Source organism: Thamnophis sirtalis, unplaced genomic scaffold (genome assembly GCF_051295495.1).
Source record: "Thamnophis sirtalis isolate CommonGarterSnake01/CBP01778 unplaced genomic scaffold, rThaSir2_p1.2 scaffold_4, whole genome shotgun sequence".
NCBI classification, from domain to species: Eukaryota; Metazoa; Chordata; class Lepidosauria; order Squamata; family Natricidae; genus Thamnophis; species Thamnophis sirtalis.
In genome coordinates, this window is record NW_028261384.1 from 45648634 (window position 1) to 45674547 (window position 25914).

The 25914-nt window shown below is 35.1% G+C and overlaps 1 protein-coding gene across 2 annotated transcripts in view; it reads left to right on the top strand.

Moving 5' to 3' along the window:
• Positions 1-25914, top strand: part of KCNH8 (potassium voltage-gated channel subfamily H member 8) — a 208299-nt gene that overhangs the window by 164247 nt on the left and 18138 nt on the right. Inside the window, exons 9-13 of one of the 2 annotated variants that reach the window (XM_087712841.1) lie at positions 2235-2434; positions 2728-2977; positions 9092-9306; positions 21428-21466; positions 25312-25667. In XM_087712841.1, the coding sequence (XP_087568967.1) occupies positions 2235-2434; positions 2728-2977; positions 9092-9306; positions 21428-21466; positions 25312-25667 (1060 nt within the window). The remainder of the gene's footprint in view (positions 1-2234; positions 2435-2727; positions 2978-9091; positions 9307-21427; positions 21467-25311; positions 25668-25914) is intronic. The other variant, XM_087712842.1, reaches the window with a different exon arrangement.

The window sequence follows — 25914 nt, forward strand, 5'->3', positions numbered from 1 at the left end:
AGCACCCAAATTTTAATCATATGACCATGTGAATGCTACAATGGTTGCAAATGCAAGAACTGATCATAAGTCACTTTTTTCAGTGTAACTTTGAACAGTCTCTAAACAAATGGTTAAGGACACCTGTAGATAACATACTTTGTCCCATTTAGGTTAGTAATATGTTATATTCTACAATTTTAAAAAATAGATGTACATTATTTAATGTTGTAAGTCACTTCAAAATGAGAATGGTGGCAAATAAATTTATACATAAATAATAAAAATAAATATCTGTCCCTTATGTCCTATCTTCGTGTTGTCTTCATCATGATTAAGATAAACCTACTAATTGGGTGAGATGTGAGATCTATTGGATTGTTTTGTAACTTGCCCAGAATTTTTATAGATAGGGTAGCCGATAAATATTATGTGAGACAGTTTGGTGGATGAGGGTGTTTAAAGGCAAATCATTATATGAGAATTATATAATAATTGCGTAATAATATAATAATTATTCAAATAATTTACCAATGCCATAATAAGTACTGATAGACAATATCTATAAGTCTGTCTGGTGGCAACCATTACAAAGAAGAATGGAAGGGGAAGGGGAAGGGGAAAGGTAAGGAAAATCAGTTGGTCTTAGTCAGAAAGAAAAAGTATAGGCTTATTATCAATAAAATGTATGTTAGACAATATGAACTTCAGTTATGTATGCATTTTTAAAGGCATATAACTTTAATGCCTGAGTTGGTGATAGTTGCATATTATATTCTATGGAATGTTGTTAACGGAGGAACAAGATATGATTTTAGCAAAAAAAAAAGAATGCTACATTCAGAGTATATGTGATCCAAGAGAAAAAATAAAAGTTAACTGAAAAACATACAGATCTAGAAAAAATACATGTAATAAAATGAATGCTTAAAAATGAAGATAAGGAAAAAAATATTATCTAATATGTTTAAAAAAAAGTAAAACTGGTTGCCAATAAGGACATGCTGCTTCCTGATTTGTTTTCTGCAAGTGAGGAAGAAACTAAAATTAAGTTGAATGCAGTGGGAAGGGGATACTGAGAAAAGATACGATGGCGTAAAACAAAACTCACTGCACCATATTGGTTAGTATCAGAAACAAAGGTGGTATTCAGCCAATTCTCTCCGGTTTGGGTGAACCGATAGCGGTGGCTGCAGGAGGCTCCGCCCACCCGCCCCAACATAATGCGCAAGCAGTGTGCATGTACAGATGTGGCATGCACGCTCACATGTGCGGTCTGGTAGGGAAGCTAAGTGAATCCCACCGCTGATCAGGAACAAGTGGGGGATGAATGACCATAAATTAATACAAAACTGAATGATCCATATGAAAGTGCATTTCATTGTATAAAAACAATGATCCAGGATCTAATTTCAAAGCAAAAATATATGAAGGAATTATAAATAGGTTAAAAACTGGAAAATTGAAATGATGAGTTCAATAAAAACAGATAATTTTTAATACTAAAAGGTAATGTATGATTGGAATATTGATCCAATGGAAGCAAAATGATTTGCAAGGATAAAAAGTTATGAAGCAGGATAGTTTGCAAGGAATAGAAAATTAGTGAATGTTGTAAAATTCAGTTATATTTTCTTATTATGTGTTGCAATTTCTTTGGCTTAAATTTCTCACTGCCTTCTCCACTGCATACCAATATTTAGCTCAAAAGAAAGTAACACAGCAAAGTAATGTTCTGAATATACATTCTATATATGTAATTTTCCAATATTTTAGGTATTTTTAAATCTCCTCTGATAAATTATTTATAAAATTCATAGACATATTTACGAATTTCTATTTTTCAGATTGCTTTCTTAGCAAATCATTAAATGGTATAACTCATCTGTAAAAAACATCTGTGAAAATTCTGTGAAAATGAGAAAGGGACAGGGAGGGAGGGAGGGAGAGGGAGGGAGAGAGAGAGAGAGAGAAAGAGAGAGAGAGAGAGAGAGATTCTACCATTTCTTATCAGTTGAGTTTTAATTGGGTAATTTTTAGTTATGATCAGCTGAAGGGTGCATGGTTTCCCTTAGGGCCCTTTGATTAAAGCATTGCCTTCCAGCAACACAAAGATTTGCAATTTTAGAAAGATTCAGAAGTGTTGGTGTTTATAAGCTTTGGTCTCTAGGCCAGTGCCTACTTGGCCTTAGTCTAAAGTCTGGCCTGTTTCAATAATGTCTTTTACTCTATTAATATACTTTCTATATTCATAGCTTTAATGCACGCCTTGGTTTTTGGTAATGTGACTGCTATCATTCAGAGGATGTACTCCAGGTGGTCCCTTTATCACACAAGAACTAAGGATCTCAAAGATTTTATAAGGGTCCATCACCTGCCTCAGCAATTAAAGCAAAGAATGCTGGAATATTTCCAAACCACTTGGTCTGTCAATAATGGAATAGATTCCCATGAGGTAAAAGGTTTTTGTTTTATTATTTCAATTTTGGAAAAGATCTATTTAGTCATTTTGGTTGAATGTTATAAGCAGATATAATAAATAAATAAAACAGATATATAATTCCAAATTTGTCCCCCAAATTTGGCCGCTTCTCTTCTCATTGAAGAGCCCTTTCAATAAATCAGTAAATGCAACAAAATTTTATTTTAATAAATGTAAAAATAGGCAAGTTAGCATAACAGGGTTAACTGTTCCGTGCATTAACCATTCAGCTACTGAATTAAAATATGTCTTCCCCCTCTGGACAGCTTCTTAAAGATTTTCCAGATGAGCTGCGCTCAGACATCACCATGCATTTGAACAAGGAGATTCTGCAACTCTCCCTTTTTGAGTGTGCCAGTCGGGGTTGCCTCAGGTCTTTGTCTTTGCATATCAAAACCTCCTTTTGTGCTCCTGGGGAGTACCTCCTCCGGCAGGGAGATGCCTTGCAAGCTATCTATCTTGTGTGCTCAGGTTCCATGGAAGTTCTAAAAGATAGCATGGTGCTGGCAATTCTAGGTAAGCTTTCCTCTGTGCTCATTATTGTGAAAAATGATAAAGGATTCAGTGTGCCTGTGAGAGAAATGAAGAGCTTTGTACTCAACTTAGAAGAAATCCCCTAATTGTCTGCACATTGACTACCATCAGCAGAGCAACAACACCTATAGTAACCATTGCTGGACCTTTCCGTTTTACTGGTGACCCTTTCCATTCCATTCTAGTCCAGGGCCTTTCCCTTCTACTGGTTGCTAGCTATTTGAGTTGAAAGGGGAATCTTGGAAAGTTGAAATGTATCATTCTCTTCCAACCAAGAATTATGCCCTGCTACATGGTGACTTCAGTCAGACAGTTGTGGCTATGATCTTCACTTTTTCTAATCTTCCCTTCCCCCAATCCCACGCTGAGATTGTTGCAGCACTGCTGGTTTTAGATTGGATTAGTTTATGACTCTATATAAAACAGGATAATTCACTAGACAGATGTTTGGCCTGATATCGTTGTGTTTTACACCATGGCAACGCTGCAATGATCATATGGATTCTCTATGTGTCAGCACTGCTTTAGTCACTAGAAATGATAAATGTTACAAACAGAAAAGACCTCAAAGCCACGCCATAATAGTGGGTAAGTGAATTCAATTGCTACTGTATTCCATCCATGGAAAAATAATAAAACATCGCTTCAGACTCTTTCTTTTTTAATCAATGATCTACTTGGAAACTCTGCAATGAATCCATGTGGAGTACTTTTTTTCTGTAGTGAAATATCCATTTTTTTTCTGTAACAGAATCTATAGTAGAACGCTTTCTCTTTTTTCCCTCCCTTTTCTAATTTCTTCCTTCCTCTCCTTCTCCTCCCTTCTTCCCTTCCCTTTCTCCTACTTCTGCTCTTCCTCTTCCCCTTCTTACCCTCTCTCCTTCTCTTTCTCCCCCTTCCATCCTCCTCTCCTTACCTCTTTCTTCTTTCCCCCATTTTCCTTCCTTTCTCTCCTCCTCTCTCCCTTTCTTTTTCTATTATTGTTGGTGTATGTTTCAAAACTCAGTTTATATTTCCTTGGGATGGTATTTCCGCCAACCCAAATATAATTTAGTATCATTTCTTATTCTCTTACCTTCGCTAGTCTACCCTAGTTATGTTACCCCGCTTTATATTTCACTCTTGAATATATACTTATATATTTAATATTTTCTTTTCTGTTTTCCCCTTCTCCCCCCCCTTTTCCATTTAATAGTGCGTCATCTGAGTACTTTATCTTCTCCCTACTTTCTTTTCTAGTTTGCTTTTTCTAGCCAGTCATAGAACCTTCCCCATGTCTTGAAGTACTCTGATTTCTCTTTATCCTTTATGTTCATTGTCAACCTATTCATCTCTGCACAATCTAATATCTTTTTTATTATCTCTTCATCTGCTGATAGCTTATTTAATTTCCAATTTGGGGTAAACATAATTCTTGCTGCTATAGTTACATGTATAATCAACTAAGTATCCACTTTCTTGAATTTCTTTGGGATAATACCTAGTAAAAATATATCTGGTCTCAATTGTAACATTTTCTTTAACCATACTCTTATTTTAGTCCAATATTTCTTTGCTTCTGCACATGTCCACCACATGTGGTAGTATGAACCTATTGCTTGTTGACATTTCCAACATTTCGCTGACTTGTCTTTAAACATCTTAGCTAGTTTTCTTGGTGATATGTGCCAACTGTAAAACATTTTGTATAAGTTTTCTTTGTAAGCTGTTGACATGGTTAATTTATAATTCCTTTCCCATAGTTGTTGCCACTTTTCTAGTTCAATCATATGGCCAAAATTCTGTGCCCAAGTTAACATTGTACCTTTTACCACTTCTTCTTCTAGCATAGTTCTTAATAGGTAGCTATATAATTCCTTGATTATTCTTTCTCCCGTTCTCATAAGTATCTTATCCAATGCTGAACTTCCTAAGTTAAAACCATACTCCCTTTTATCTTTTTCATATCTTGATTGTATTTGCAATTGTGAAAAACAACCTATATCAATCCCTTGTTTTTCTAATTCTTGTTTTTGTTTTAGTTCCCCCCTTTCTGTTAAGATATCTTTATATCTAATAATATTTTTCATACTACTAATATTTGGATGTGTCAATGCTTCCATTGTTGAAAGCCACATTGGTATTTCTGAATAATATTTCCCTTTTACTCTTTCCCATATTGTTAATAATCCATTCCTTACATGTCTTTGAAAATAGCCATGTGCCCTACTTTTATGAAACCACAAAAAAGCATGCCAACCCAATTGCAAGTCATGCCCCTCCAGTGTCAATAATCTTGTATTTCTCAGTAAAATCTATTCTTTCATCCAAGCTAGACCCACTGCTTGATAGTACAATTCCTAGTTTGGTAATCCAAATCTACCTTGATTCCTTGCATCTTATAACATTTTTATATTAATTCTTGCTTTTTTCCCTTGTCACATATATTTCCCCACTATTTTGTTCATACTTTCAAAGAATTTTTTCTCTAGTTTTAGTGGTATTGTTTGGAACAGGTATAACAATCTTGGTTATATATTCATCTTTACTACCGCTATTCTTCCCATCAGTGATAATTGTAGGTTTTCCCATCTTTCCAAGTCATTTCTATTTTATAATAGTTTCTGTCTTTAGTGTTGCACACCTTGATGTCAATTGAATCCCAAATGTTTCACTTTTTTCACCACTTGTATGTCCAGTTTCCCCATCCACTCTCTTTTCTGTTTTTCTGTCATATTTTTCACCAGAATTTTTGTTTTATTTTTGTTAATCTTCAAACCAGCTGCTTCTCCATATTCTTCTATTATTTTAACTATTATTAACTATTAACTATTATTTTGGCCCTGTTCTATTGGATTCTCCATAATAAATACCAAATCATCTTGTAATTTATATTCTTTTTTCTTGACCCTCATACCTTTTACCTCTTTATATTGTTGTATTTCTCTATTCAAAATCTCTAGTGTCAGTATAAATTGTAATTGTGATAGTGGACATCCTTGTCTAGTTCCCTTCGTAATCGCTATCTTTTCTGTCATATCACCATTTACCATTACCTTTGCCTATTGGTTATTATATATAGTTTTAATCATATTTATACATCCCTCACCAAATCCCATCATTTGAAGTTGCATTATCATGAATTGCCAGTTCACATTATCAAAGGCTTTTTGAGCATCTAGAAACAACAACCCCATTTGTTTTTCTGGGTGGGCATATTTAATACATTCTGCATATTGTCTCTGATTTGTCTCTTGGGAAGAAATCCACTTTGGTCTATGTGTATAAATTCATTTAAAAGTCTCTTTATTCTTTCTGCCATTATTGATGCAAAAATTTTATAATCCACACTTAATAGTGAAATAGGTCTGTAGTTCTTTACTAGTTGTGAATCTGACTTTTCTTTTAGTACAAGCATTATATATGCCTCTGTCCATGTTTCTGGCATTTTTGCCTCTCTTAATAAGTTATTGAATAATTCCAACATTACATTGCTTAATAGTTCTTGTAGTGTTTGGTACAGTTTTACTGATAATCCATCTGGTCCTGGTGTTTTCCCCTTCTTTTACCTTTTGATGTCTTCTGTTATCATTACATCATTGTAATTGCATCATTGTAATTCTAATGCCTTCTTAAATTTTTCTGGGATTTTGGTTATTCTAGTTTTCTCTAAATATTAACTTATTTTCCCTTCTGGAACCCTCTCATGTTGATAGAACTTATTGTAGAAGTTCTCAATTATTGTTCTCTTTTTTATTTAAATGTTGTATATTACCTTCTTCATCCACCAGTTGATTTATCAGCCTTTTTTCTCTTTCCTTTTTCATCTTGTAAGCCAGCCAAAGTCCTGGCTTATTTGCGTTTTCAAAGAAGTTTTGTTTTGCTGGTTTTATTTTATTTGCCAAGTCCTCATTTTCTATCAGGTTCAATTTATGTTTTTGCGGTTCCATCATATTTTTTGCTTTTTTATTTTGTGGGTTTTTCTGCAGCTCCATCTCCAGACTCTTGTACTCTAATTCCAACTTCTTTTAAATTTGTCTGTTCTGTCTATTCTTTTTCCCTAAGTATGTCATTGCAAGGCCTCTGATATATGATTTGCAATTGTCCTATACATTCTGTAATGATGTGTTTTCCTTTCTATTTTCCTGAAAGAAATATGTCAATTCTTTTTTCATATATTGCTGGAAACTATTTTCCATCTCCCATTTTTCCTATGTCCCTTCCAAGTCATTGTTGTTGGATTATAAGCCCATGTGCTTATATCTTTTTCTATCTTAGTTGCTTTGAGCATCAGCTCTGTTGACAACCACATCATATCAATTCTTGACCACTATAAATGTCTATTCGAGTAGAATGTATATTTTCTTTCAGGTCTTCTTCTCCAAGCATCTTGCAAGTTTAATTTTTTCACCATTGTGAAAAATGTTTTGGGTAGAATTTTTCTTGGCCTCTTGTTCATCTTTGTAGATTTATAGTCTATTTCATTATTTACAATTGCATTAAAGTCTCCTAGTATACATATATCTTCATAGTCATATTCTGTTATTTTTTTTGTAATTTCCCAAAAAATTCTTCTTGTTTGGCATTTGAAGCGTATATTGTCACTAATAATATCTTTCTCATGTTCATCGTTATTTCCACCATTAGTATACTCCCCTCCCATCTTCAAAAAATTTATTTGATTGTATTGTCTTTTTAATATATAATGCTATTCCCTTTTTGCTTTGGTCAGCCAGGGTCGTGTATAAATTACCAAGTTTTGCCTGTTCCAAAAATTTTCTACGTTGCTTTCTAATATGTACTTCCTGTAAACACATAATGTCCAATTTCAATTTCTTTAGTTTATTGAATATTCTTCTTCTTTTTGTTGCCGAATTTAATCCATTTATATTAATGGAGATTACTTTTATTTCTTCCTCCATATCATTGGTTTATAGGTTTAGTTGATCTAATCATTCTTAACTCCTTCTGAGACTTTGTCTCTTTGTCCCTTGCTCCTTCTCTTAGAGCTTTCGCTTCCTGTTTTTTCTCCATCTCCCTTTGATCTTTCACCTTAGCTTCCTGGCATTTAGCTCCTCTCTCTTCTTTTACCAGCATTCCCTCCTGTGCTGCTATATTTTGTTCATAAAATAATTTCTGCTTCCTCTAGTATATCTAATCTGTACCTTTGTTCGTGCTAGTTTACCAAAATCCCTTCTAGAACAAGCCATCTAAAACTCACACCTTCTTTAATCAGACTCTTAGTCAAAAAGTGATATTCCTTTCTTATTTCTCTTACCTTCCTTGGAACTTGCTTCAACAATACTATTTCTCTAGATTTGTATTTTATTGTGGTACTTCTTGCTGCTTGCAATATTTCATTTTTAGGGGGTTTTTTTTGACAAATCTTACATGTACCTCTCTGGGCAAGTTGTTTCTCATTGCATATCTTGTATATATTCTAAAAGTCTCATCCTAGAGACATCCTCTGCCTAGAATATATTCCTTACTCATTCCTGTAGCCGCTGAGAGAATTTCTGCGATCTTCTCTGCTAAATTCTCTCCTTTCTCTTCTTCTATGTTCTGGAGTCTTAGATAGAATTCGGATCTTTCCATCTCCCGCAATACATTGGCTCCTTCCTGTTTTTTTATCAAATGTTGTCAGCCTATAATCCATCTCCTCCATTTTTTTCTCTGTTATCTCTGCCTTTTCTTCCACCTTCTGCAGTCTTTGTTCATTTCCCCCCATCATTTCCTTGACTTGTTTCAATTCGTCTTCCACTTTGCTGATTTTCTCTTCTACTCTGTTTATGTGCTCCTTGATATCCGCATGTATGTCTTGCAACATATTTTAGCTCCAAAATAGCTTTGTCTTGTTGTGTTCCTGTATCTGCTGGTTTCTGTGTCACTGAACCAGGTGGGGTAGCTGTTGCAGATGCATATGCTGTTATTTTCTTCATCTTGATATTTGGATCTGACATTGTTGTATTTAATTTGTAATCAAGTTTTGTAATCCAAAAAATAGGTTAGTAAATTAATTACTATAGTAGAACTCTTTATAACACCTATTTGCCTGCTGGCCTATAAACACATTCTTTTTGCTTATTGACATTCTGCTTTTTCTATTTTTTTGCATAGGTAAAGGAGATTTAATTGGAGCGAACCTCTCAATTAAGGACCAAGTGATTAAAACAAATGCTGATGTGAAAGCTCTAACCTATTGTGACCTCCAATGTATTATTCTCAAAGGACTTTTTGAAGTGTTAGATCTTTACCCAGAATATGCTCATAAGTTTGTTGAAGATATTCAGCATGATCTCACTTACAATCTTCGGGAAGGCCATGAAAGTGATGTAAGTAGTGTCAACATGACTGCTGCTATATCTAGTTTCAAAAATAGAACTTGTTTAGCAGTTCATTTATCAGAATAAACAAACTATCATTTTTCTTGTGTTTGGTAATTCAATTGCTGCTTAAGTTATTGATTTTTTAAGGTATCTAAGATTATTCTTTATAATAATTCCCTCTAGTGTGGGTTTTGTGCTAATATGCTTTTATTTTGCTATTATTTCCAGCTCCATTAAACATGAATTCAAAGTAATGTCAATATAAACTTTTTCATATCCTGCTGAAAAGCATAATGCAATTATTATTGCTGAAGGGACCTGTACTGACAACCTCATGGATTTTAGTGTAGAACCCCCATAATATAACAGGGTAAAATGTACCTGTTAGTATATTGTCATGGGAGAATCACAGTACAAAGGATGGCTTTTAAAGTGTAATGAACTCTTGCAACCTAAAAACCAATTTATTATTTGAAAATAGTCCACTCAAGAATGGGAAGGAGATTAGCTTTGTAGCTAGAGGGTCTGCAATTCCAATAAAACCCACTAGCCAGAAAAGATTAAAAGTAGGTTTTGGGAAGTAAAGAGATTTCTTCAAATCAAAATTGGCTTTTTGCTTTTCTTCCAGTTAAGCTGTACTCTGTGCCCCCAGAGTCTTAAGGGTTTCTCTGAAAGGCTCAAGGAATATTGTAACTAGTTTTTAATAGTAAGTTAGAGTCCATCTATATAAGCCATGGATTTTAGGTATCAGCTACACTCTGTTATATTTTTCTAGCAATAGGATGAAATGTGTTAGAGGATACAGTAATATTTTGAGCATCTCAGGAACAGCTCTTATATTACTCCATAATGCTTGGCAACTCCTATAAATGTTCCAGTCATTGTCACTCCACTAACTTCAAAATATGGAAATATATAGGCAGGGATATGATGCAATGATTTCCTTCAGTTTCATCATCCCATCCTATTCCCAATAATCCCAAGAAAAAATAGTATCATCATCTTCTTGAACTAAATCTCAGTTTTAAGATTCAACATACATCAAGCAGTAATAAACCATTGTTATAAAAGAATAGGGAACCCATGACCACCTAATTTTGGTGAATCATAAATCCGAACAGACTTAAGTAGCATGGTCTAAGCTGAGGAATGCTGGGAATTATTGTTTAGCAAGTTCTGGAAATTCATGTTCTTCCCAGGTTTGGAGAACTCAGGAGCTGTTCTCTGGTAATTGAAAGATGGAAATATACTGTAATAATACTCTAATTGTAAATCAGAATAGCAAGCAATGTTTATCACTAGTCAGACTAATTTGCTGTGAAATCAAAGTTGAAAAAGGTATATCATATCAGATATACAGATATGAAAGAACAAAATTATATCAAGTCTTACTCTCCCTGCTGATCTTTAATTGGGTTTTTATATCTGTTTTCCAACCATATAGATTTCTCTCTGGTATTTGTTGATCAGAACAAATTTGCATAAATGAATTGGCTAAATCTAAATCCAATTGCTTCATATATTTCAACCTGATAGCAGCAGGCTGATTTAGAGAAACCAGCTAGGTTGCAGCTGGGAATAGGTTGAATAGGGTGGGGCTACTCTCTAGAACCAGTTACAGGGGTATCTATTGGTATGAACAAAAACCTAAGGAAGTAACAAAAATAGTATAATCGAAGCTTCACCTAATTTTTATGTACATCATATGTGCAACGTGATAAAAATAGGCAGAATTTTAATTTCACTGTTATGGCCATCATCTTGACTACTATATTTTTTGACATCCCTGTACTTACTTGATGCAATTTGCATCACACAGAACAAGTCAATATATGAACAATATGTGCATATTTTTATGCTTCCCAGGATTTGTCTCATGAAGAGTTTAAATCATGGAATTATCTTAATTGGTCTTTATGATTTTCAGTCCCTTTGAACAGATTGGTTCTTGCATTATGACAAAAATGGAACTGCCAGATGACCTGATCATATCTGCCAGTTATATTTTTAAAAGGATTTGTGCATAACATAATTTTTAAAATAAATATTGAACATATTAATCTGATTCAGAAGAAGCAGATTTGAAAAAGAAGTTACAAGATAAAAAAGAATATAAGCAAAAGTAAATAGATATAAGATGTACAAGTTATTAAATTAAGTACATATTCTCAGAATAATATCTGAGTTCTATATATTTAAATACATTAAATCATTTAGAATTACTGATCATTATTAAAAATGTGTTAGTGTACTCATTATTGTTGACAGTAATCAGTGTAGTACATCAAATGTAAATTAAAGTGAAAAAATAGTCATATCTAATAATCAATATAAATCCTACTCTTGTTTAACAAATTAGCCACAACTTAAATGTTAAAACATTAGGATAAGTAAAGTGCAAACCAATGTCTAGAATTAGAGTCCCAAATAATTTCCATGTTGAATTAAATTCTGTGTCAGATGTATTGTTCAAATACAATACAATATTCTTTGAAAGGACAGAGTATACCGAACAAGCCAATTTCAACTTCTCTGAGAAAACGTACAAAATTAAAAAGATGAGCCAAGAGGCCCTGATGATACAAAGAAACAATAAAGTCCTAGTGGTTAGCAGACTTTTCAGAAGCCAGGATACCACCAATGTAGCATTTTTGTTGTGCTACTTCCCTGCGGATTATTGGGACAGTTGAAGACTAGAAACATTCTTTTTAAAGAAATGCACATGAGGAGATGCATATATGCATTATTTCTATGTAGAATATATTATTTCTACAAGTCATTCCTATATTTATATTGGTGCTACAACAATTATGTTTGTGTCTATTAAAAAAACATCCTTTATTCCTACTCTGTCATTTCTAGGTTGTTGGGAGTGTTGATGGCTTTGCAAACTTTGATTACATCTAGATTGTATTTTTAAATTGATTGCTGGTAGAGTAGCACACTGAAATTACAGATACTTTTCTGCTTTCAGTGCTGCCAGGCTGCTTTAGTTCTACCAAGCTGCTGCTGCAGTCACGTGATCCTCATTTTCAATTTTCTGAGGCAGTTTCCCAGCCACTCTTGCAATCCCTTGCTTCCTTCCCACCCAACTGCAGTCACTTACCATCGTACTGGAAAGGGAATGGAAAGGAAGAGAGAGGGAAATAAAGAAAGCATGGAAGAGAAGAAGGAAGTGAGAGAAGGGAAGAATAGGGAAGAAGGAACCAATACCACCCATCCCAGATCACACCATCTGTCTGTGTACTCTTCCAGCCTAAGCTGCCTCTGTGCAGCTTCTGTAACCTGCACAGTACCTCTTACATATTTTCAAAAAAACAAAGGGACAAGATTGAATACATTATTCTTAATAAATGTTTTTGGGCTATTCAATCTAGATTAAATCATTAAATACAAGTGGCCTTCCCACATTGCCCACTGAATTTTCTGCTCATAACTGAGAATTTGTCTGAATCCCCCCCTCCCAAAATAAAGAACATTGGAATAAGCAAGCCATGTTAGTCTAGGAAGACAAAATAAGTCTGGAAGTACTACTTCTCAGATTAATAACTACTATTATGCATTTAATAACATATGTTATTCTGAAAAGGTGTTTGCAGGCGCTTTCAATTCCAGATGAAGGAGAAATAATCCAGTATTTTCTCAAGGACACGTCTCCCATTAATGATACTAGTAATGGTACTGAAAAAGCTCAGTGGAATAAGTTTCTTTATTATATTTCTTTAGGAGTAGGAAGCCAGAGGTGCTACAGATGATTGAAGAGATGCCTGAACAATTAAAGAAAATACATTCACCTACAGTCCTGCACTGTGCAGGAAGGCTATATTCCACCCATGAGAATTTCTCTGAAATGTTCTCCTTTGAAAGAAAGGATTTCTAAAGCAAATTGCTTTTCATCAAACTGAATGTGAACCGTTAGGGGGGAAATACAGGATAAATTATTTTTAATTTATCTTTAAGATGTTATGCTGTTTATTTATTTTTCAATAAAAGCTTCTAACCTCTGGATTAAAAAATCAGGGATGGCAAAATAAACGATTTGACTATGTTTAAGTCTTTGACAAAATTTAAAATAAGTTTGCAGATAGTCATTATTAACTATTCCTGGTTATGAAATTTTCTAATTCTGCTTGGATACCTACTGTTTTGCTGACAATAACCTTGAATTAATTAGTTAGAAGACACCAAGTGAAATTAATAAGATACTCCAAGAAATATAATTATTACACTTTCTCCTATTGCTACAAGTTGTAATTCATATATTAACACCAAGCACCATAGCGTTCTGAGTGACTCACAGATTTCAAATGCCACTCCACAAGTATTAATGAAGTCCCAAAGGATAAAAAACCTTGGGGAAAGACACTACTCCTTTGCCTTCAGTTCAGTTGGATACTATCAATATATATGATTTTGTGGTGGAATAGAGGGCTAACTTGGATAAGTAAGCTACATCTATGGATTTTATGCTTATTCAGAATGATCCATTTCTCACATATTTGAAAAATGAGACTGCATGCCATGTACTGCTTCCTCTGCACTAACAAAATAAGCCATTTGAAGTAGAAAAAATAGTATTTGTGTAGGGTTGAACTTTATTGCATTTTATTTCATTTTTTCCATTTTTATGTTGAAAATAATTGTTGGAAAGGAAAGAACAGGTATACCTTATGGAATGTTTCAGTTGTTCAATTGATTATTGCTTTTCTCAGGACATTCTTTTCAGTTGTGTTTTCTGTGTTACTTGTGTTTAATATTGCATCTTGTCAGACACCCAGATTACAACAATTTAATGAATAAATAAGCAAAATTCTCATCGGTGGAAAGGATTCTGGCCTTTACTTAAGTGATGAAATGACCAAGGGATTTGATATACACTCAGTCTTTCATTCTATTATCTTCTTTCCAGCAATCTGAGATTTCTCAATTTATTACACTTCAGTTAACTCTGGAGGAAACACCTCTAAAAGAAATTCCTCTCTGGAATGCTTTCCCTGGAATGCTTTCAAACCAGAAAGGGATGGTGGTGGTGAAGGAGGCTCCAAAGCATTGAAGACATTGCTGGGGGGGAGGGGAATAACCACCACCACTAACATTGAAAGAAGTTCCATTGTTCATATGTGTAACCAAAATTGGAGAAAAATATGAGCTATGTTTATATGGGTAGGTGGCTAAAAATTCTAGGAGATGTCATCTGAGTGCATCTGAAAGTTATCAAATGGGGAAAAATGAGACACATTATGCAAAATTATATAATGTGTGATCTCATGACAGTAAGAAGTCTGTTGGGTTGAAGGATGATTTCACCTAGATTGTATTTATTTTATTTATTTATTTATTAGATTTATATACTGCTTCATAGGGCTTTCAGCCCTCTCTAAGCGGTTTACAAATTTTTTTAGCAAATTGAGTCAGCAACTTGCCCCCACAGTCCGGGTCCTCATTTCACCCACCTCGGAAGGATGGAAGGCTGAGTCCACCTTGAGCCGGTGAGATTTGAACCGCTGAACTGCAGATCACAGTCAGCTAAAGTGGCCTGCAGTACTGCACCCTAACCACTGCGCCATCTCGGCTCTTGTTATTATATTATGATTATTATCTTATGTATTATATTCTAGGTAGCCATTGTGGACAAAAATGCTGTAAATTGGTAAATAGCTGATATCAAATTTCTATTCAGTAACTGCATAAATGCTTAACATGTTTCCTGGAAAGAACTACCGTGTTTCCCCAAAAATATGACATGTCCTGATAATAAGGCCATGCCACATTTTTCTGGTAGGCAAAAATATAAGCCCTCCCCCACATATAAGCCCCCTGGACAACTACCCACTTCCAACCAGGCAGAGCACCGCTCACCAACCTAGTGGTATCCCGAAGGTGCCAAGCCACAGAAACTGGGAGGGATGCAAAGGTGATTGCATTGCTTGGTGCCTTTAGGATACCACTAGGGTGGGGAGTAGCACTGTGCCCAGCTGTAGAGAGGGGTTGCCGGGTGGATGCTCTCTTGCAAGCTGGCTCCGAAAGAGCCTGGCACAGTAGCCACCCAGCAAACCCCCTTTCCAGCCAGGCACAGTGCCGTTCACTGACCTAAGTATATCAGCAAGCCATGTGAGCACATGTTCAACGGCACCCAGCTCCCATGGCTTGGCGCCTTCAAAATGCCAGTGAAAGGCTCTCTGCATGGCTGGAGAGGGGGATTGCATAAGCAGCTGTTCTGGTCTCACTCACGCACCTCTCAGCCTCACGATGCCCTGGCCCAGCTCTCCCCGCAGAGCCAGAGCACCGCCGCTGCCACCGCCATCCCAGCATGGCTTTTTTGGCAGCATCCAAACCGAGTCTTCCAGCAGTGGCCGCTCTGGGCGTATGCTCTATGGTTGTGGGCCATCTGCCAGCAGAGTGTTCAACCATAGAGGGTATGCCCAGAGCAGCCACTACTGGAAGACTCAGTTTGGAAGCCACTGAAAAAGCCATGCTGGGATGGCAGTGGCGGTGGCAGCAGCGGAGGTGCCCTGGTTCTGCAGGGAGAGCAACAGCGCAACACAGCCATTCACCCATGAGGCTGTGCCCAGCTCTCTGGGAGCCCGCTTGGAAAAGAGAAGCCACCCAGCAACCCCAAAACAATAAACCCTCCCCTCATAAAAAGGCCCAAGCCATATTTTGTAGGTAAAAAGAAAATAAGACCCTGTCTTATTTTCAGGGAAACACAATAGAAAAGCAACAGAATAACCTGTCTTAAAACTTTAAAAGTTTTAAAGAGGATAACTAAACATAGGCAATGGAAGATGACATGGTTTATTTCAAGAAATTGCAAGTCTTATCTCTAAATTTAAACTTACACTGTTACCTGTTTTAGCCTTGGAGTGTAAATGTACTTGGAGAGCTGCAAAGAATTAGATATTTTTTTTTAAAAAAAATATTATAATACTTTATTTATTTCATTGACATATTTATACAAAGGACATAACTTTAAATATCTTAACTCATACATACACCATCTCTTTTGCATTAATATCTCCAGTTTTAATATACCCTTTGACCACTTTCTCTATGAGCATCCTGTGAAATGGGGTGATGAAGTACTTTTTTACTTGCTGTAATTCTGCCTCCAGCAGCAATAAAAAAGGGTTTGGATTGGATTGGATTTATTACATTTATATGCCGCCCTTTTCCCCAAAGGGGACTCAGGGCAGCTCACAATTCAGTCAGGGAAGGGGGTACAGACAGGGAATAAAAGACGAACATAACAATACAATTTAAAACACACAACAACCATACCATTCGAGGAGGGGGTTTATTGAATAATCAACAATTGACTGAGTTTCATAAACAAGTGCTTACATTTACATATTACAGATGGATCACACCATATAATAGATTTGATTGGGAACAGGATTAAGGAGTGGATAGTTTGCAAGTAAACATGCTGTGAGACGTTATCTATTATCTAATACATTGTTTGAATTAGGCTTTTAAACATAACCGCAATATAGCTAGCAATTGCTTTTGTCAACCAGATTTAGGGTTAGCTTGTTTCATGAACATAGTTAACCTGCTTCATCATCCTAGTTCAAATACAAAGTTGGAGTCTTTGTTTGCAACTGACTCTGCATTTCTTAGCACAAATGACTTCCAACATACAAGAATAGATTCACTCTTTTTGCTTTCAACTCAAAGACATCAAGCTAAAACAGCTGCCACTTGAGTTTAGTCCATATTTTTTGCTTCCCAGCCTGTCAAGTGCAAAGAATAAGGATTTGTAAGGTTGTAGCATAAAAAATGTATTCAAGCTTATACATAAGTATCTGGTCAACTAAAATTCAATAATAAAATTGGTGCCAGATAAGGGTCAATGGAGTTCAGGAGAGGTTGGACTTGGAGTACTTGTGGTAAAGCCATGACTCTAAGCTGATGATGGGATTAATTCTGGCTGTCCAGCTCTGCAAGCTCATCTTGAACACATTCCCTCTTTTGGGTCTGTGGGAATGGAGGCAGGAGGACAGGGAGTCATTGTATAAGGGAGATAACACTATCCTTATTCATTCCACAATGACTCCAATGTCCAATCCTGCTCAAGCAATCAGTTGTTTGTTGTATGTTAAAAAGTAAACCAGAAATGGCAATCTGCCAACTACCATAAGGTTGTTAGGGCTCTTAAAAGGTGATTGCACTGATATACACGCCATCAGTTTCCTTGATGTTTTGCTTCCAAATCACTAGATAAGTAATTTACTTCAATTTATGCCAGATAGGCCCTGACATTGATGCAAAGTTGGCCTTTGGATTAGCAACAGTATATTAATGTTTCAAACTCTTATGTTTAGTAAAATATATCTATTAAGGAATCAATCATTTAGTGTGAAACATATCTGAGAATGCAAGAAATGTATCAAAATGTTTATCAAAAGTAGTTAACATTGCCCAATGTATCTGAGAAGGAGGGGAGGCACTTGGGAAATTTCTGTTCCATTTAACTGAAATAGATATTTGAACTGATCAGATTTTTGGGATGCTTCAAACTGATAAATTAAAAATGTTATTAAAATTCACATACTAGATTAATACTGAAACTCTGCTGGTAATTGAAATAATAACAAAGTTTGGGTATATTAGTTTTAGCTTTTCAACCAGTCAGAATTTTCTCTTTGATTCAGCTCATTTTCTAGGATTATGATTGAAGCATCTGATTATAAAGCTTAACTAGAGGGTTGTGGTATACGTGCATGTATGTGTGTTATTTGTGTGTGTGTGAGGAAATCCACAAGCTTACAAAGCTGCTTATCTATGTTTTAAAAACATGGTACCCGAGAGGCTGTAATGCACAGAAAAACTTATCTTAGCTCCATTTTTTTGCATTGTAATGCAATTCTGTTCTACAGGCATTGCTATTACAAAATTAACTGCAGTATCTCAAGAGCCTTAAGTGAATTGCAGCACAACATAGGATGGGAGGGAGGGAGGGAGGGAGAGAGAGAAGGAAGGAAGGAAGGAAGGAAGGAAGGAAGGAAGGAAGGAAGGAAGGAAGGAAGGAAGGATTGTACAACTAAAGGGCAAGTAATCAATGTTCTCAGATATCCAGAGAATCATTAAATTGCTTTCCTGTTTTAAAGAGCTACAAGCTTTAATTTTCAGATTATGGCAGGATAAACTACAGTCAAGATGTAGAAAACAACCTCCAGTCTGTATAGAAGATAAAACAATATAAATGAAGTTTCTGTCACTTTTATACTGAAGGGAGAGTTGGAAGACTGCTGCCTGATAAAGTCTAAACTGTCTCCATCTCACTGAGACTGTTTTGTCAAAGAAGTGCTCTTTGATAGCTGTGTTGTCTGCAACATTGAGCTCTAACTTGCATGAGGCTTGTTTATGTCTGTGTACAACAGTCCCAAGATTTGAGCTTGGCTGGTCCTGTTTTTGCCCATAGAATGCTGATATTCCTACAAAAGCAAGAGAATGATCTTTCTGATATACAGTGGTTTAATTGATTAATTAAGTGCAATCCAGGTGTTGCTCACTGTTAGCAACTACATTGATGGATTTTCTCTATGACAATTTGTCCCTAACTTAAGTCTTTCAGGTTTTCAAATGAAACATTCATAGCCACTACAACTGAATTCATCCAACTTGTTCCTGGCCATCCCCATCTTCTCTCAGGTCTACATTTATCAGCATTGGCAATTTGGTAGTAATTATTATATATAAAACTTCCTTTTCTACAACTATTGCATATGTTTCAGCAGAAATACTGTCTGGACCAGAAAGTGTATCTTGCTTTATCTCAGGATTAGTAAAATGGTGAGCTTAGGAGCTCAATATACCCCTGGTAAACATCTTCAAAATCCAAAATAATATTTAAAAGTAAATGTATTTGAGAGACTAGGGAGATCAGAGAAAAAACATGTTATAAGAAGAGAGTTAGTAAGACAAAAATATGGGGATACTGAAAAAGACATTCTCAGTCTTGATACTAAAACTGACTTATCCAGGAGTTAAATGTCTATGAATTCATCCATTTATGAGAAACAAAGGGTTATCTGAGGACATTGGAAGCACACCAATCTCCTTTTTTAGATAAACACCTGTGCAAAAAAAAAGCACAGGAAAAAAAAGTTCTAAAATTAAGAAGGGATTTACAACAATTTCTCCAACATCTAATTGTCCAATTATGCTTTAATAACTTCACTATAAAATATAATTATCAATTGAAATATAAAAGAAACTGCATTTTGTTCTTTTTAAATTTACACCATTTTTTATTTGCTAATACTAAGGAGCAGCTGGAGTGAGGCATCAGCTTTGTGTTATCTTACCCATTGGAGAGCATAACAAAGCAACAGAATAGAACAGACGCTACAGTACAGACAGAGCAAGCTGATGAAGTAAAAATTAAAATTCAGAAGGTGCTCAACTGGGAAATTATCTTGAGAATATTATATTCAATTATTGACTTTAGTTACATTAATAATTCTAACTCACCTAAGAGGTCCTTCAGATTGTATATCTCTCAATAGAATGCAAGTACAGGATTTACATATTTCATTTAAAAAATCACTCTTTCCTACTTGAAGAAAAATTGGAGAGATGAGCATGTATGAGTCATTAAGCTTTTAGGTAATACAATAATCCCTTGTCATACGCTCCTATAATTTCCATTACCACACAGGGGGGGAAACTATCCTCAGGTTCAAAGCGTATGGCATTTGATCTACATACTATTAACAAGGTTCACAAACAAAAATGGTTGCAGTTTTTTAAAAAATATTAACCACATTAGCATCCCAGTTTAAGTGTAAATCTAACTGTAAGGCTCATTTTTATTTGTGCCATATTTGTAATGGCATAGAAACATGCAGAACACAAAGCAAAGAATTTAGTATATATTTTAGATGACACTTCACAAATCTTTCTTTAACATTTTATTTAAAATGTGACATGATTGCCTATTTGGTACAATGCTCTTAATATACTGTACTTTAAAAAAGACCCAAAGTAATAAAAATCAAGGACAAAGTAAGACATCTGCTTTCCAATAATTGAATCAATAACAATACAATATCAGTCAAAACTATAAATTATTTAATATAAAGCATAAATCTGAAAGAAAGTCGTGAAAAGTCAATGATTCTTGGCAGTTTTATTGAAGCTTTGGGAGAAGCCAGTACAAAAAAAAAGGTTTTCTTCTTCAAACTCAGGGAGTGGATTGCTCCTCAGAAGCTAGTTAATGAATAATTTAAAATATAAATCAAAAATTGATAGTCAGCCAATGCAAGACACTTACAACATACTGTAAGTGTTCATATCAATACTCAGATGCCATATTCTGTGCCAGTTAGATTTTCCAAACCATAAACAGAGCACTTACAGGGATATAGCATGAATGCCACTAATGGAGGTATATGAATGGATAAATAGATTTTTGGCCTTAACTTATTTCCAAACATATTTTCTATGTTCCTTACCGATTTAAGATGGCTTTGCTTGATATCCATCAGACCCATCTTTAAAAAGTTTATTTATGAGCAAGTCAATCAACATGAACAAGAAAATGTCTTAAAATCACACTGTTCACCTGGGCAGTTCCCAAGAAATAAGCAATAGTTAATTCATAGGATTAGATCCAAGACATTTTGCTGCCTGAAATAAAGACCATGATGATATCTGTCTTTAATCCATGAAAAGGCAGAGATAAAAAAGAATTTGAATTGTAGTTCAATGATCGCATGATTGTATTTCTAGGCTAAATAGTACACACAACTCATATATTTAGTGGATACAGAGAAGATGTATATGCTAAACATAGATCCCCTTAACAAGTACCAGATAAAGTTCTATCTTGTTTTTTACTATTTCACTTCACTAAGAAATTACTTCAAGATGAGTGTAAGATCTCTCCATTCACCATAAATACAACCCTCCTAACAAAAAAAGGAGCTTTGGTATAAATTGCAAGTCCATTACTTTTTAGTTTTTCACTTTCTGCAAAAATATTTTATTACTGTCAGAAAGAAATTTGAAAGGCATTGGACATGAGATTTCCCTTTTACATCATGCTCAAAATTCATTCTGGAAACCACTCGTGTGTACAAATTCTGGTATTCGCCATTTCCTCTATCTGTTGTTCTTTCAGGTAATCACCAGATTATCAAACAAGTCTTCCATCTGTCAGGTATGAATGTCCACTTTTAATATGAGATTACCTATATAATTAACCCCAATCCCTTCTGGGGAAAAAAATGGATACTGTTTTCAGAATCTACCAGGGACTGGATTTTTTTGAAAAGGACCTTATATTTAATTGATGTAATTAAGCCAGCATGGATAAGCTTGTGTATTTGCATGTACCATTGCTACCCTTCCCATTTGAAATTTAAACTCTGCATGTTTGCCTATTAATATATGTGGACCAATTTTTATGTACAAAATCCTTTTAATTGAAAGTCTGTCTCATTTCATGGTACTATGTGGTTATTTGCCTGTTGGTTCTAATGTTTATCCTTTGCATTGTCTATATGACTGTCAAATCTGAAGTATTAGGTTTTCCAGGGTTCCTAAGCAAGGTATTCTTAATGTCATATTAAATCAAAATATCAAGTTCAGCATCTTGAATGCATTGAGAAAAAAGGAAGTACTTAAAATTTACAACACAGCCTCAAAGTGGCTGAACTGAAGACAGTTTTCAAATGATCTGACTAATATTTACAAATGAACTGGTTAATACTTACAAAAATAAATCAAAATAAGTAAATATTTCTTTCCATGCAGGAATTTTCAGATGAAATTAGATAATTTCAGATGAGGCCTAGATAATGTGTTATGATTTTCTGTATATAGGCTGTATTTCAAACTCTATTTATATAGATTCAACCAAAAAGAAAAGTGTAATCTGGAATGATGCTTTCCATCCATAGACAAATCCTCATATTTCAGTACATATAACAAACACAAACAAGTATCTTGGCTCTAAATCCTAAATATAGCATTAGGGTTAAATAGTGAGGGTTATCAGATCTGGACTGTAAAATTCCAGACAATCACCACATGGGAGCAAATGACTAGAATTTCCTATTTTTTCTACTGTCTTTCAATGGCTACTGCTCTTAGTACATTATAACCACCTAGTGAGTAAAAAAAGAAAGACATTAAATGCATAGAAATATTAAAATCTGCCTATTTCTGGATCAACTTATCAGTCCTTCTAACCCAGAATTATCAGCACCATTGGCACAATTTTCCATGATTTTAGATAGGACTTTAAGTCTTACCTGGAGATACCAGTTATTTAAACTGGGCTTTCCTTTTTGCACAGAATAAGCTTTGTAGTGCTGTGCATGCTTCTAAAATGATTCAGAAGTAGTGCTGCTTTAAACCCTCCACATGCAAAATGTTTCTGCTGCTCATTAAACCAGCCTGACTTTTTAAATTTTCCATGTAACTCAGGGAGGGAGTGGAGGAGAGAGATGATAACGTTTTAAGGAACCCAATCAGCAAAGTTAATACAGCTATTAAAACACCAGGACCATGTTTTCAGTCTACTACAGGAAGCTGAAAAGAGTTTATCCATTTTAATTAATAGCAGAAAGGTCCCCCACTCACACCTGCATGAAGTCCAAAGCATTTCATCTACCAGGACCCACAATGCTCACAGTCAGCAAAACAGAGTATTGTCTGATGCAGGCTCCGCCTTTTTGTATGTGCAGCAACATGGCACTCTCCACCCACCATATTGCCAATTTTGACACTGCTATAAATGCCATCTGCCTAACCTGAATCATTTCAAAGCATGCTTGGTCCCCATGTTCTGTTCTGCACATGCTTTTTCTTCTTCTTCTTCTTCTTCTTCTTCTTCTTCTTCTTCTTCTTCTTCTTCTTCTTCTTCTTCTTCTTCTTCTCCTCCTTCTCCTCCTTCTCCTTCTTCTTTTTCATCTCCTCCTCCTCCTCCTCCTCCTCCTCCTCCTCCTCCTCCTCCTCCTCCTCCTCCTCCTTCATTAGATTTAACCTGGATACCAAGTACTGATTTTTACATTAGCATGCTAATGTATTTGAATACGTTAACAATTTAAGATGAATGTTGCTGGCTATAATTTGATATAAGTTTCACAGTCTTTTTTTTCCTAGCTAAATAACTTTTAATCTGAGTAACATGACCCCTATCCATTTGTCCATCCATTGTCATGATGCTATGGAAATTAGAATTGTAATTGAATTATAGTGTGTATGCAGAGTTAGAAATATATACATATAGATTAAAAACAATGCAAGTTTTGGATTAGATTTTAAACTTTTAGCAAAAATCCACTTCAAAAAAGTTTGTTTACCCTTCTTTATTATTTTTATCAATAAACTCAAGAGCACAATTATATTATTCCCCCTATTTTCATCATAATAGAAACCCTGTGAAATTAGTTGGGCTGAGACAGAGTGATTGACCCAATCACCCAGTTCTTTTCAAGCCTAAGGTGGTGCTACAACTTACAGTCTCCCACCTCTAGACCTGGTGTCTTAACCACTAGACTAAACTGGCTCTTTTAATGTCTATTTTACATATTAAGAAAACTGGAATTGAAGCCATTTTTTTTCTTTAGAAGTACCGGAAATTGTCATACATGTATTTTGTAAGTTATTTGTTAATACAAATAAAGAGAGGAATCTTTGCCATTTCCATAAAAACACCCTCATACAAATATGCTATTTAAGGATTGAATAGGCCTTCACAAACTATTGTTATAGTATTTGGTTAACTGTTACATTTAACGAGTTTATAATACAGTGTGGATTGTATAAGAAATGGGTACAGAAAATGACACAGAGTTCATTGAAAGAACTAGGGTTATATGTAATTTTAAACCAAATTCCATTTGTAGCGTTAGTCGTCTTAACATACAAATGTTACCACTTTGATTCCTGCATTTCACAATATCTCTGTTTTGAATTATTTTTCATGAATATTCACAAATTGTAATGAGACATTTTGCTATTCAGCACTACTATATTATTTTAGTAAGCTATCAACCTTTCTGCAGGGAATCTTAATATAGCCTGAAATACAACCAATTGTACTTTTTCTCAAAGAGGCCATTCACCTGCTATTAGTATCATGGAAGGTTCTGGTTTATGCTTATGCTCCCTTTGTTCAGGATATGAAGACCTGGAATACGGAACAGGATTTAAGGGGCTGTCCCAATTAGACAGCAACTCCTCCCAGTGCATTCGTCTATATTAATTTTTTTTTATTTAACAATTATATAATGGCTACCTCATGCTACTTCAAATGAAATGCAAGACTAATTAAAATGTTGATTATAAATTGTTATTTTCATGTTGATCTCTTTTACAGCTTGGATTTGTTTTAGGACATATGGGGTTTTTTATCTTAACAAAACATGACCAGACATAGAAAGTTAGTCTGATTGCATGTGCCAGGATTTATTATCATTGACTATATGAAGAAACCCATTCTCCAGGCCAATATTCCCCTGGTCTGCTGTTTATTGTCTTCTATCTTGCTATTGCCACTTGTCTACTTGCCTCCCCAAAACAACTGAATATTAATGGAAGTGGTATCTTGTCTTCTTCCTCTCCTCTCTATTTGCATACATTATGAATTGAGCTTAAAAGGAAAGAATAACAACATAGGAATAGATAAACAAACAAGAGCAATGAAAGTTAATTTGTCCACACATTTAAATTGGAGTCAATGATGCTGTAAAGACAGGATATAAAGCTTTAATTTTTATTATTGAGGATATAAATCTATTAGAAGGCACTTGTTTAGTTTGAGCTAAAATTATAAAGCATTTCCAATTAATGCATTGATTCTTTTCGGAGATATGTTTCATATGTACTTCATTCTTTTAAAAAATTCCCCAAAACTGATAAATGCATAGAAACATTTCCTGGCTGGGAGGCTGGTTAGATTCAAGTGGTTATAGCTCAATAACATATACACCTACAGAACAACTAGCTTCCTTTCTCTTGAAAAAAAAGTTTAATATAAATGATTCATTATTTTAGTCAGACTCCAAAGGAAATGGCAGCATAAATAAAAGACTTCCATCCATTGTGGAGGATGAGGAAGAAGAGGAAGTCATGATAGACGAGGATGGAGCAACTCTTTCCCCAATTCACACAAGAAGCACAGCCTCTCAGCAAAAGAAATCGGGAAGCAATAAAAACTATCTGGGGATAAACTTGAAACAGTTGGCCTCAGGTACTGTTCCCTTCCACTCACCCATCCGAGTTTGCAGTGCAACCTCATCAAGAACCAAGCATGAAACTGAACTCCATTACTATTCCAAACGAAAAGAGAAGAATCTGAAGCTGCATCTTTCATCACTTAACAGCATCATCCCTCCTGACCTCAGCCCTCGGTAAGCATCAGGGAAGCCTTGCTGAAATAGACACATTCATGTGCCATTCTTTTTTTTTTTCATTTCACTAAGACATATTTCTGTTCCTTGGTGTTAATTTCAATTACATTGCTGTTTCCACAGGTCTAAAGGATGTGCATTATTGGTATTTCATTTTGGTTGCAAGACTACAGTGCAGAGTATCATTATAGTCATTAAATGGGGCTGGAACACATATAAGAGTGGGCCCAAAATTTATTATTTGACC